Source organism: Delphinapterus leucas, chromosome 16 (genome assembly GCF_059928025.1).
Source record: "Delphinapterus leucas isolate spDelLeu-1000000601 "Yukka" chromosome 16, BTC_Dleu_Yukka2, whole genome shotgun sequence".
Lineage (NCBI taxonomy): Eukaryota > Metazoa > Chordata > Mammalia > Artiodactyla > Monodontidae > Delphinapterus > Delphinapterus leucas.
In genome coordinates, this window is record NC_143144.1 from 38,073,118 (window position 1) to 38,086,711 (window position 13,594).

The 13,594-nt window shown below is 46.4% G+C and overlaps 1 protein-coding gene across 1 annotated transcript in view; it reads right to left on the reverse strand.

The window, feature by feature from the left end:
* Positions 1 to 12,247, reverse strand: part of LOC111168743 (glutamate receptor ionotropic, delta-1) — a 177,730-nt gene extending 165,483 nt beyond the window's left edge. The window contains exons 1-2 of the mRNA XM_089897788.1: positions 11,749 to 12,247; positions 11,402 to 11,572 (exon numbers count right to left, since the gene is read on the reverse strand). Coding sequence (XP_089753914.1) covers positions 11,402 to 11,521 — 120 coding nt within the window. The 5' untranslated portion in view covers positions 11,522 to 11,572; positions 11,749 to 12,247. The remainder of the gene's footprint in view (positions 1 to 11,401; positions 11,573 to 11,748) is intronic.
* Between the last annotated feature and the right edge of the window lie 1,347 nt (positions 12,248 to 13,594).

The following is a 13,594-nucleotide window of genomic DNA, read 5'->3' on the forward strand; positions in this document are numbered from 1 at the left end:
TGGCAGCTGGGGCCCAGCGTGGGTCGTGAAAAGCAGTTTCTATCCTCCACCACCACTCACCCTCTCCTCCAATGCCCCTTGGTCCGAAAGCTTTTCAAGGGCAAGCAGGGGTCATATCTAGCTTCTGTAGCTTCTGGGTCAAAAGACTGAGCAAGGATCAGCCCCGAGTCTCACATCCCCAGCACTGCCTGAAATCTGCTCACCTGGGCGCATGTCCCTGGCTTCCTCCTGGCCCGGCAGCAAGGTCACGACTGCCATAGCCCCCTGGGCCTGATCCGGGCCTTTCAGGTCTACATGTTCTGAAGTGTTGCAGAGCTGCCCTTTGAGGAAAAGGCCACTTCTCTGCTCCCGGGGTGTTCTATAAAAGCTGCCAATATAGGAAGGCCCAGAGTGAGGGCCTCTACAATACCCTGACCCAGGTTCCTGAAAGGGAAGTGGCCTGGCCCATTTCAAAGGCCTGACATTTGCACTGCAGGGCTGGCTCAGCCACGGGAGCCTGGGGCACAGCCAGTCCTGCAGCAAGACTACCCAGGTGTACAGGGGAGAGGAGAAGGCAGTCAGGATGTGACTAGGGGCAACTACAGCCCAGTACCTGTGGGAGGTGCCATGCCCTGCACACTGTCACCGGCTGCCCGTCCCCTGCCCAGGCTTAGGGGTTTCACCCCTGGGAAAGCTTCCTAAATCCTCTCTACATGGTAACTTCCCATGGCCACCACATAGTTCAGGTGCCCTCATTTCTCCCTGGGGAGATGGTAACCCCTGGTTACCTCGTCTCCCAGCCCAGGCCCTCCAATTCCACCCTGCACCGAGCTGTTGTTCTCAGATGCACATCCTGCCCTGTCACATCTCCAAGGGCTGCACCCCAAGCCTCGGTGCCCTGCAGCTGCCCTCCTTGATGATTGATTTCCAAACACTTCTTGCCTCTCACCCCTTGCCTCAGACACTGAATTCAGCCCCTGCTCTCCTTGGCTTCTTGGCCTTTGCATATGCCATTCTCCATAACTGGAACGTGCTACTAAATGGAGATTAAAATTCTCAATTTATTTGGAGTTTGTGAGAATTCGGAGAGACAACATTTGTGAAATGTCTAACATAGGAACTGGCCCATAATAAGTGCTTAAGGGATGTTTGTGGAATTAATGGATGTTGAATGAATAGTTTTAAATCTGCTCTTAGGAAAAAACACCGATGTAAACAGACGTCAAAGTGTTTGGGAAGAGGATGCCTCTTAGAATAGGAGTGATGGAGGACAGAAGCCACCCTGAGAAAGGACACAGGACCTCCACATGGGTATATTCCATGTGGAACTGTCCATCTGTAGTCAGAATCTGGGTTATGTGCTCCCACGAGATGGGGGCATCCTGGCAAGGCTTGCATTTCCAAAGTCAATACCTAAATAAGAGGCAGATCCTTGGGAGTTGAGGAAGATGGCGGAAGAGTAAGACGCAGAGATCACCTTCCTCCCCACAGATACATCGTAAGTACATCTACACGTGGAACTGCTCCTATAGAACACCCACTGAACGCTAGCAGAAGACGTCAGACCTCTCAAAAGGCAAGAAACTCCCCATGTACCTGGGTAGGGCAAAAGAAAAAAGACAAAAGGATAGGGATGGGACCTGCACCAGTGGGAGGGAGCTGTGAAGGAGGCAAGGTTTCCACACACTAGGAAGCCCCTTCGCAGGCGGAGACTGCGGGTGGCGGAGGGGGGAAGCTTCGGAGCCGCGCAGGAGAGCGCAGCAACAGGGGTGCGGAGGGCAAAGTGCAGAGATTCCCACACAGAGGATCAGTGCTGACCAGCACTCACCAGCCTGAGAGGCTTGTCTGCTCACCAGCCAGGGTGGGCAGGGGCTGGGAGCTGAGGCTCGGGCTTCGGAAATCATTAAGATCAGACCAGAAATAAATGAAAAAGAAATGAAAGAAATGATAGCAAAGATCAATAAAACTAAAAGCTGGTTCTTTGAAAAGATAAACAAAATGATAAACCATTAGCCAGACTCATCAAGAAAAAAAGGGAGAAGACTCATATCAATAGAATTAGAAATGAAAAAGGAGAAGTAACAACTGACTGCAGAAATACAAAGGATCATGAGAGAGTACTACAAGCAACTCTATGCCAACGAAATGGACAACCTGGAAGAAATGGACAAATTCTTAGAAATGCACAACTTGCCAAGACTGAACCAGGAAGAAATAGAAAATATGAACAGACCAATCACAGGCACTAAAATTGAAACTGTGATTAAAAATCTTCCAACAAGGCTTCCCCGGTGGCAGAGTGGTGGAGAGTCCGCCTGCCGATGCAGGGGACACGGGTTCGTGCCCCAGTCCGGGAAGATCCCACATGTCACGGAGCAGCTAGGCCTGTGAGCCATGGCCACCGAGCCTGTGTGTCCAAAGCCTGTGCTCCGCAACGGGAGAGGCCACAGCAGTGAGAGGACCACGTACCACAAAAAAAAAAAAAAACTTCCAACAAACAAAAGCCCAGGACCAGACGGCTTCACAGGCGAATTCTATCAAACATTTAGAGAACAGCTAACACCTATCCTTCTCAAACTCTTCCAAAATATAGCAGAGGGAGGAACACTCCCAAACTCATTGTATGAGGCCACCATCACCGTGATACCAAAACCAGACAAAGATGTCACAAAGAAAGAAAACTACAGGCCAATATCACTGATGAACATAGATGCAAAAATCCTCAACAAAATACTAGCAAACAGAATCCAACAGCACATTAAAAGGATCATACACCATGATCAAGTGGGGTTTATTCCAGGAATGCAAAGATTCTTCAATATACGCAAATCAATCAACATGATACACCATATTAACAAATTGAAGGAGAAAAACCATATGATCATCTCAATAGAAGCAGAGAAAGCGTTTGACAAAATTCAACACCCATTTATGATAAAAACCCTGCAGAAAGTAGGCACAGAGGGAACTTTGCTCAACATAATAAAGGCCATATATGACAAACCCACAGCCAACATCGTCCTCAATGGTGAAAAACTGAAACCATTTCCACTAAGATCGGGAACAAGACAAGGTTGCCCACTCTCACCACTATTACTCAACATAGTTTTGGAGTTTTAGCCACAGCAATCAGAGAAGAAAAAGAAATAAAAGGAATCCAAATCGGAAAAGAAGAAGTAAAGCTGTCACTGTTTGCAGATGACATGATACTATACATAGAGAATCCTAAAGATGCTACCAGAAAACTACTAGAGCTAATCAATGAATCTGGTAAAGTAGCAGGATACAAAATTAATGCACAGAAATCTCTGGCATTCCTATACACCAATGATGAAAAATCTGAAAGTGAAATTAAGAAAACACTCCCATTTACCATTGCAACAAAAAAGAATAAAATATCTAGGAATGAACCTACCTAAGGAGACAAAAGACCTGTATGCAGAAAATTATAAGACGGACTGATGAAATAAATTAAAGATGATAGAAATAGATGGAGAGATATACCATGTTCTTGGATTGGAAGAATCAACATTGTGAAAATGACTCTACTACCCAAAGCAATCTACAGATTCAATGCAATCCCTACCAAACTACCACTGGCATTTTTCACAGAACTAGAACAAAAAATTTCACAATTTGTATGGAAACACAAAAGACCCCGAATAGCCAAAGCAATCTTGAGAATGAAAAACGGAGCTGGAGGAATCAGGCTCCCTGACTTCAGACTATACTACAAAGCTACAGTAATCAAGACAGTCTGGTACTGGCACAAAAACAGAAATATAGATTAAGGGAACAGGATAGAAAGCCCAGAGATAAACCCACGCACATATGGTCACCTTATCTTAGATAAAGGAGACAAGAACGTACAGTGGAGAAAAGACAGCCTCTTCAGTAAGTGGTGCTGGGAAAACTGGACAGTTACATGTAAAGGTATGAAATTAGAACACTCGCTAACACCATATACAAAAATAAACTCAAAATGGATTAAAGACCTAAATGTAAGGCCAGAAACTATCAAACTCTTAGGGGAAAACATAGGCAGAACACTCTATGACATCAATCACAGCAAGATCCTTTTTGACCCACCTCCTAGAGAAAAGGAAATAAAAACAAAAATAAACAAATGGGACCTAATGAAACTTCAAAGCTTTTGCACAGCAAAGGAAACCATAAACAAGACCAAAAGACAACCCTCAGAATGGGAGAAAGTTTTTGCAAATGAAGCAACTGACAAAGGATTAATGTCCAAGATTTACAAGCAGCTCATGCAGCTCAATAACAAAAAAACAAACAACCCAATCCAAAAATGGGCAGAAGACCTACATAGACATTTCTCCAAAGAAGATATACAGACTGCCAACAAACACATGAAAGAATGCTCAACATCATTAATCATTAGAGAAATGCAAATCAAAACTACAATGAGATATCATCTCACACCGGTCAGAATGGCCATCATCAAAAAGTCTAGAAACAATAAATGCTGGAGAGGGTGTGGAGAAAAGGGAACACTCTTGCACTGCTGGTGGGAATGTGAATTGGTACAGCCATTATGGAGAACAGTATGGAGGTTCCTTAAAAAACTAAAAATAGATCTACCATATGACCCAGCAATCCCACTACTGGGCATATACCCTGAGAAAACCATAATTCAAAAAGAGTCATGTACCAAAATGTTCACTGCAGCTCTATTTACAATAGCCAGGACATGGAAGCAACCTAAGTGTCCATCATCGGATGAATGGATAAAGAAGATGTGGCACATATATACAATGGAATATTACTCAGCCATAAAAAGAAACGAAATTGAGATATCTGTAGTTAGGTGGATGGACCTAGAGTCTGTCATACAGAGTGAAGTAAGTCAGAAAGAGAAAAACAAATACCGTATGCTAACACATATATATGGAATCTAAGAAAAAAAAAAAAAGGTCATGAAGAACCTAGGGGTAAGACGGGAATAAAGACACAGACCTACTAGAGAATGGACTTGAAGATACGGGAAGGGGGAAGGGTAAGCTGGGACCAAGTGAGAGAGTGGCATGGACATATATACACTACCACACGTAAGGTAGATAGCTAGTAGGAAGCAGCCGCATAGCACAGGGAGATCAGCTCGGTGCTTTGTGACCACCTAGAGGGGTGGGATAGAGAGGGTGGGAGGGAGGGAGATGCAAGAGGGAAGAGATATGGGGATATATGTATATGTATAACTGACTGACTTTGTTATAAAGCAGAAATTAACACACCATTGTAAAGCAAGTATACTCCAATAAAGATGTTAAAAAAAAGAAAAAGAAAAAAAAAAGAGGCAGGTCCTCACATCTGCAGGAAACGGAAGAGAGAATTCAGCCGTGAGCTCTTGACTGGGGTTTCAGCTCTTGAGAAACCCAGGCAGACATTCCTGGCTGCTGGATAATTAAAGACCAATCACATGAAGCCAGAGGACCAAGGATGGGAAGATAACCTTTTTTTGAACAGTTAACACCCAGAATCCCCATTACATCAGTAACTATATTTTATTTAAGAAAATACCTGTGTCAGCAGGAGCAAAGGCTACCAGTAAAATTGTTAAATTGATCTTCATGAGAAAATGAGGAGAATTTACTTTGGAGTCAAGACCCAGAGGGAGAAAAGAGAGGGTGGATAGGGAACGGGAAGCTAGCAAGATGTGGAGAAAGGATGAGGCCCTGGGTGGACGGGGTGGGGCTGTGGAGAAGCACACAAGTCTTCTCCGGGAAGACTTCGAAACTTCGAGGCTGTTTGTGCAGCTGCAATGCGAAAGTCCCACCTCTACCTCCACCGTATGTGACACCATCTCCGACACTTGGATTTGTTGTCTTGTTGAAACCAGGAAGACACTGATTTCCAATCTGGATCGGTACTGGGTAGGGTAGAGGCAGCCCCATCAGAAGCTCAGATGATTTACTTCGTTACTGAGTCCCTAGGGGCAGGATTAGGGCCAGGAGTAATGCAAATAGAAGCCCCCCTGTGAAATGTGCTGAGCTCTTCAGGAGACCTGTACAATCCTATCTGGACCTCAGAGGCCTGAGACCTATGCCCACCCCTGTCAGGCTGGAAGGGAGAGGCCCAGGAGGATGACGGCCCTGCTAGGTCACTGGCTGTCTGCCTTCCCAGTGCTCTGTGCACATTTCTCCACAGTAAATCTGAGAATTGAGGCAAGTCATATTAGGGTGCTCCAGCCTTGCCTCCCTTGCACTCCAGGGGCCCAGGGAACTGTTGTGCATCCACATTATCAAGGTACAAATCATCCTGGAAGGCAAAGGAAGATGAATGGCAGGCCAGGGTCACAGCCACACCAGCCAGCTGCAGCTCGCCACCAGACCATTATCCACCCAACACCACAGCTAAAACTGTGGGAAATGTGTTCATTAAGAAAGGGGGCATTTTCTCCAGGCTTCTAAAGAGCCCAGTTTTCTCTTGCCTCCGTCATTAATCAAGCGAAGTAATTAATCAATCAAAGTGCAGGGAGGCCTCACAGAGGCAAACAGCAGGAACTGACCTCTGACCAGATCCTCAGACAGGCTCTAGCCGTCTAGCGAAGTCAGACAAGCAGCAGGCAGAGGGTCCAGCTGGGAGGACAAGCCGACGCCCAGATGTCACAGCTTGAGAAATCCATCTCCAGGCGAGAGCTCTCTGCCAACCTGCTGCCAGCCCACCCGTCCTGAGAGAGGGCGCCACGGCCAGGCCTGAGGAGGGAGCCGATGGTGGCAGAGGGCCAAGAGGATGGGGATATCTGCTCATGTTGAATCCGAGGAGGGGGGAGGGGGGAGAGCTGTGGAGGAACATTTGCTATACCCGAGGCTCTCTGGCCTCCAGTTGTACACATGGCCACCGGCGGCCAGAACTGCAACCAGCTGCACCCAAGCAGACCACCTGTTCAACTGGCCCTGACAAAGGCATCGATGCTCACGCTTCCCCAGTCTGGTCCCTACATGTTCCATCTGGGTCTTTAGGGTGAAGAAAACCAGAGAAAATGACATGAAGTCCAAGGTAGCTCTGATGTGAGGAGGCTCAGTGTTGCTCCAGAGGAAAGAATTCTACAGGCAGGTTGACAAAAAACTTGTAAGCTAGGGAGAAGTCCAGAAAGACTTACAGAAACAGGGATGTAAGGGTCGGGGTGAAATGCTTTAATAGATTGAGTGAGGAAGGAGTGATTCCATCTATCAAGCCGTTCCACAATTTAAAAATGCACAAAGAAGAGAAATTCCAACCTGAGGGAGCATTTTATAATAATACCACATTAGCCCCTGCAGCCTAATTCAAGGATCAGGCTTCACAGTGACCAGACAACACAGCTTCTCTCATTCGCCTGTCCCGCCTTGGAAACACATTTGAATAGAAATGGGGTAACAATGTGACAATGTGTCTGTTAGGTCAATTATAGCCCTGAAGTCACCAGGCAATGCAGTTCTGGAGACCAAGGATGCTAAAGACGCACCTCTGACCAAGTCTACCCATGAAATCTGAGCAAAGTCTCAGGGGTCCTTAAGGTCTGGTTGTCACTTTTATTACTAGCTGAGTAAGACAGGCCCTAAACTAACTTGTCGAGAAAACAAGAATCGGAAACACCCAAATAAGACAGTGCTTTGTAGGGAAAAATAAACAACAGCACTGCACACTGGCAAAGGCAATACTTTTGGAGCCACTAGAAGCCACTTATTTAAGTACTTTTCTTCCAAAAGATGTTCTCTTTACTAAATAGGAACCAAACTCATTTGCTATAACTGCCTGGTTGGTTCTGGAGCACAGAAAGCCCTGACCACAGGCCTAATAGAAGAAGATGGAGCTTCTGAGGCCTGCTCAGTACAAAAGTGGAGAGATGAATGATCCTGTAAAAATTCCCTGTTTTTGATGGTCCGCTTGAAAACTTCTAATCCAGAATTATCATCCCAAGAGCAGCCATCTGGGGGAGGAACTAAAGATGGACTTGAGGGTTCCATTTCCAAAAGGATTTTCATTAATTTCATCAAGACAAAGTTAATAATCCACGACATCAATGCTGTTTTGTTTTTTTTTTCCTTCAGTTGGTTGTGCTAAACATGTTAGAATCTTCTCCATCAATCTCACAGGTAGAGGCTGTAGAAATTAGTTTGCCTTCTACACTGTCATTAAGAAAGAAAGAAGTGGTAATAGCTACTGAGGAAACGTGAAGGGAATGGCTTGTAAATGAGATGAATCTGCCCAAATGGTGGTTGGGTAGGATGAGTAAATAAATCCACGTTGGCCTCTCTTCATAGCCCGCACAAGGAAGGAGATGCAATGAATGGAGATAGATTGCTTTAATAACGTATTTTATTTATGGATCTATAAAGAGGCTTCTAGAGACAGTTTAACTTATGTTAAGACCTGCATTCTTAACAGATCCACCCCATCAGTCCTTATCGAGAGTCTCCAACGAGCAGGGTCTTGTCTGAAGAGCTAAGCGGGTCGCAAAGACAAGGCCTCTCCTCTCCCACACAAGGCAGCGATGATTGTGTGACTGATACGGACAGTAAGTGGTGCTGGATGCCGGTGATCAGGGGCTAGACAGGTGGGAAGTGCTCTCCCACCCACCGTGAGGCTTTCCAAGAGCATGCTCAAGAAGGGAGCGGACTACATCATACAAAAAATAACGAGGCCGTGTTCAGCCTTTCCGTGGAAACCCTGAACACACCTGGCTCCCTCCTCCAGAGCGGTACTGTTAATAGCTCAGCCTTGTTCAAACTGCTTTCTATATGTTCTCCCCTTTAATTTTCATTATGACTCTGAGGGGTAGGTAGTGTTCTAATCCCCAGTTTACACAGAAGGAAACTGAGGCACAGAATGACAAATAAATAATAATAAACAGTGAGTAACTAGAGTTACTGGAATTTGAACCCAAGCAAGCTGGCTCCTGTGCTGTTGCTGCTGTCGCTACCGCTACTACTGTTGCCAGTGCTGCTTCTGCTTCTGCTTCTGCTACTACTACTACCGCTGCTGCTACTATTACTACCTCTGCCGCTATCACTACTACCGCTACTATTACTAACACTACTACAGGTACTACGGTTGCTACTGTGACTTCTGCTACTATTACTACTACTACCGCTACTATTACTACTACTGCCGCTATCACTACTACTGCTACCGCTACTGCTACTATTGCTACTACTGCTACTATTACTAACACTACTACAGGTACTATGGTTGCTACTCGACTTCTGCTACTATTACTGCTCCTGCTGCTGCTGTTACTACTGCTCCTACGACTCTTACAAGATCTCTATGATTTCACTCTTAAATCTTGCACTTTATGTAGTGCCTGGGTCTCAGAAGGAACAAAGAGAGGTAGGGTGGCCAGGATTCTAGGTTCGATACTGCACTGACCTCACTTGATGATGACTAGCCACCCACCTCAGAGCCATGGCTTTGTTCATCCTCCTAATGGTTGTGTGTCATTTCAGAAAGCCCTCTACTGCATTCCTCGCTGCTACCATCAGTCTCCTTTTCTGTCTTGGCCTCCAGGACAGATTCTTTGTATCCAGTGTGTTTGACGTGCAACCAAAGAGCTCACCTAAGCCTTTTGCCCAGGGCAAAATGAATAATCAAGACTTAGACAGGAAGTACTTTCTCCTCTCCCTCCACCCCATCACGGCAGCACGTGCTGGTGTACCGGGAAGCAGCCTCCTTTCTCCTGGAGTAGAAGTGCAGTATGGTAAAGCAAGAACTGAGAAAAATGGATGGGGGATATGAGGCAGGGCGCAGCAGGGCTGGTGTACGTTTGGAGGAGGACGAAGCCCTTTGAGGAGAGAGAACCTGGGGAGACCTTCCTAGGAGTGAGACCCTCCCGGGGTCTGGCCCCCACACAGAGTGGCCGGCACCTCCCTGTCCTGCCCCGGGTGGGGATGAGCACACACCGCCTGGGCCACGTGGTCGCACTGCACTTGCATCCACACGGAGAGTGAGATGGTAAATACAGAGGCACCATGAGACCCCCTCACCTCTTCTTCCAAACTCCAGAAGAGAGGAAGGTGGGACAGGTCATGGTAGGATCCAAAACCACAAATCCTTGCATTAAGCACCTTCCACGTCTGGCCCATATGCCCAGGGCTCTCAAGTCCATGGCCCTGTGGAGGCCTTTGGTCCACTCTCTCGGTCAACCCTTCACCACCTTAGAAAGACCCCAGACCTTGTGATGGCTCCCTGGAGCCATGGGCTTTGGGGAAGAGGGAGTTACTCCAGCTAAAATCTCAGTGTCTTCTGTGCTTCCCTATCAACCAAGAACATATTTCTAGCGTTTGCCGCCTGTTGGAGCGTGTTTCCTCTCCCCGCGCCGCCTCCCCCCATATAAGATTATAGACTGGATTTGGTACCTTGGCAAATCACACATGTACCCAGCCTGCCCTAGAGATTCTAATAACCCCCCTCCGCAAATCATGTGCCCCCTGATTAGACGATACCAAGATGTTCTGGGGTGGCCCCGATACTCAGGTGGCAGACACAGCCCATTTCTGCCCTGCAATCCCAATCCTTACGCCTGGCTAAGTAAAGAACGTGTAACTAGTCTCAAATGCTGAGTGGCAAGCATACCCCATGCACAAACTTCTGAGCGCTTTTCACAAACCCGACCGGGAGAAATTTCCATGCGTCAAATGAAAGTTTCCTTGGGTGCTATATTCCTAGTGGAGACGCAGATGCCGGGCTACCAACAGACAGTCTCCACAGTGCTTCGCTGTTACCCCCAAACATCCAGGGAGAGAAACCACCTCTCACAACTGGTGCACAGCTCCACATCCCCCTCCCAGGCCCAAGAGGAGCTAACCCTGATTGCACCTATGTCAAGAGAGTGGCAGAATAACTAACCATACACACTGTACTTCTCATCTTGGAAGGAATGGAACAGGTGGGCAAGTGATGCTCCTACCCTTTTGCCCCTCCCTGCTCAGCTGGGAATCCAGCATGTTCTGGTTGACCTAAGCCTCAGCATTCAGAAGATGAACTGGGACAGTTCCCAGCTGTTTCCATATTATTGACTTTCTACACGGAAGAACTTAAAACAGGTTCAAAATGATGACTCCCCGCAGGAAGGCTCTACCCCCAGTCTTGCCAGATGAAATCATGCCCCACAAAACAGTCATCACAGAAGCCTAAGAGACAGGACTCTCCTTACTCCCTAAGCATGCAACTTTTAAATATTAGAGGCACCCAGTGAGCTCATATGTCCTGTCTGCTGACAACGGCCATATCTGCCTGCTAATGTGCTTAGAGGCACTGCCCAGTTGACTGGTTCAATGTCAGCAAACGACAGAGAGCTCTAGTTACTAAAGTTGGTGAGCAACAGCACTCAGCCAAGAGCTGAGGCATACTGTTGACCGTGACAGGCCAAGTGTACGGGTGAGACTTCCTCCTGGAGGGAGCTTGGGAGGCAAGCACTGACCTGCAGCATTTGGAGGTAGCCTTCCTGGGGGTCGCAGAGCAGGGAAGAGATGCGGTGGTTGTTCCTCATGCATTTCTGGTTGTCCTTTGCAGATGGGAAGATCTGCCGGACCACGGTCATCCTGCCAAGGGCGCTGTGGACCAGATCCAGGATCTCGGGGTCACTGATTTCCTGGGAAGATAACCAGAAATGTTTACCATTGACTCATGAGCTCATGATCTCTGCAAAAGACTTACCAGTAGTTGTCTAGGTCTACAGCCTAAATAACTGATGCCAAAGGGGTTATGAGTTCGGGCCCAAGGTCAAAGAATTCATTTGTTGCTTATTGACAAATAATACTTGCTTACCCTGAAATGCAAACAGCATTATTCAACACCTTCCCTGAAGGACAGGAAAAGATATCTGCAGCTAAACCACCAATGCACTGGCTTCCACGGAGTCAAACTCAAAAAGAACCAGTGCTGTCAAATGTCACAACAGGCATTAGCTGGAATTAAAGGCTAAATTTCCTGTTGGGAGTCATCTACCTGATTTAGACAAGGAAAACTGGTTTTCTCTGGCACAGCTGACCAAAATGCAATGAGTTTCCCCTAATTCTTTAATAATTAGATTTTCCTGTAAAAAAAGATTTGCATACAAATTTTAAAAATATGTCCACTCATTCATTGCACAAAATCTACCCAACAGCTCCTCTGTGATTTGTTCTGTGTTGAGCACTGGGCATATAGCAGTGAATGAGTCAGGCTTAATCCCATCTGATGAAACTCAAGGTTTCATCATAGAATGAAATATGCTGAGTGATGTCATATGGAAATCTAGAGGCAAAGGAAACCCATCGTGCTTCCACATGAGACCATTTGCTAAGCTCTTTACACACATTTTATCAGTTGGTACTCACAACAACCTTAGGAATTCTATGAGGAAGATCCTATTATTATCCTATTGAAAATGAGCACTCTCACGCATAGAAATAGCAAAGGGAGCAGGCTAGGGGGAGCTCTTTCCAGGACAAGGCTTGTGTGAGGAATTAGCGCTGAAGCTGAACCGGAAGGATGACCTTGTTAGGCAAAGTGCTTGCAGGTAGGGGGGGAGGGGGAGGGGCACTGCAGAGCTGAGTCGTTGGCCATGCTCCTGAAGATGCGGGCAACAGGTGGCACCCTGTGGTACCCTATTCCGGTACAGGTAGCGGGGTGCCCCTCCAACCTAGGGAGGGGCAGGGCCACTGGCAGCAGGGAGAGATGGTCAAAGGCAGCATGGGATCTGTGTCCTGGGCCAGATGTGGGTGTGGGGTTCAGTAAATCCCGCTAAATCATCCTCACTAGAGACAATGAGAAGCCCTTGAAAGATTTTATCCACCAACAAGCCACAATCAGATTTACATTTTAAAACATCTCTGGCTGCTGTATGGAGTGAGGATTAGAGAGGAACAAAACAGCTCCATGTCTGAGATCAACACAGGAACTACAAGAAATGGACATTAACCAAGGGTTTTGGCGGTGGGAGACAGTCAGGTTAAGAAAGCCCTGGTTTGCTGGTTCTAAGAAGTGACTCCATCAGTGTTGGTTGCAAGTCAAGATTTTAACTGTGAATAACTGTGTTTTAAAATTGGTCTTAAGTTTTCCTCCTTGCAGATGACACAGTCTAGAGTTGAGACAATGAGATGGTATAAATGGACCTAATGAGGTTAGAAATGAGTGATCAGAAGTTTCAAAATCACTTAAACAAGAACATAACATGTTTAAGGGTATAAGGGTAAACAAAGTATTTCAGGAATGTCCTAGGTACTCAATATGAGTGTGTAGACTGGTCAGTTGTAGCCATATGCTAGATCTGGGAGAAAGGAGGAAATTAAGAATCCATCCTTTTAGAATGATCAGTAGTTCCCAAGTATGCAGAACTGCAAGCATTTCAAAAGAATTGAAGTGCTATTACCTATTGAATCTGGGTTTAAGCCACTTAAACTTTGTATTTCAGACAAAAGTCTGTTTAAGGGACAATGATCTTGTTGGATTAGGACCAACTGACAACCAATGGTGTGGAAATTGCAATATAGGACCACCAAGGGAGACGGGCCCAGGACCCAGTTGGGCTTCAGGAAACGAAGCAGAGAATGTAGCTGAGCCTGGACGTTTGTGCTCTGCTCTTAGCTGTCCTGCTAATGGATGCCTTGCCCCAAGCATAGAATAGTAGGAT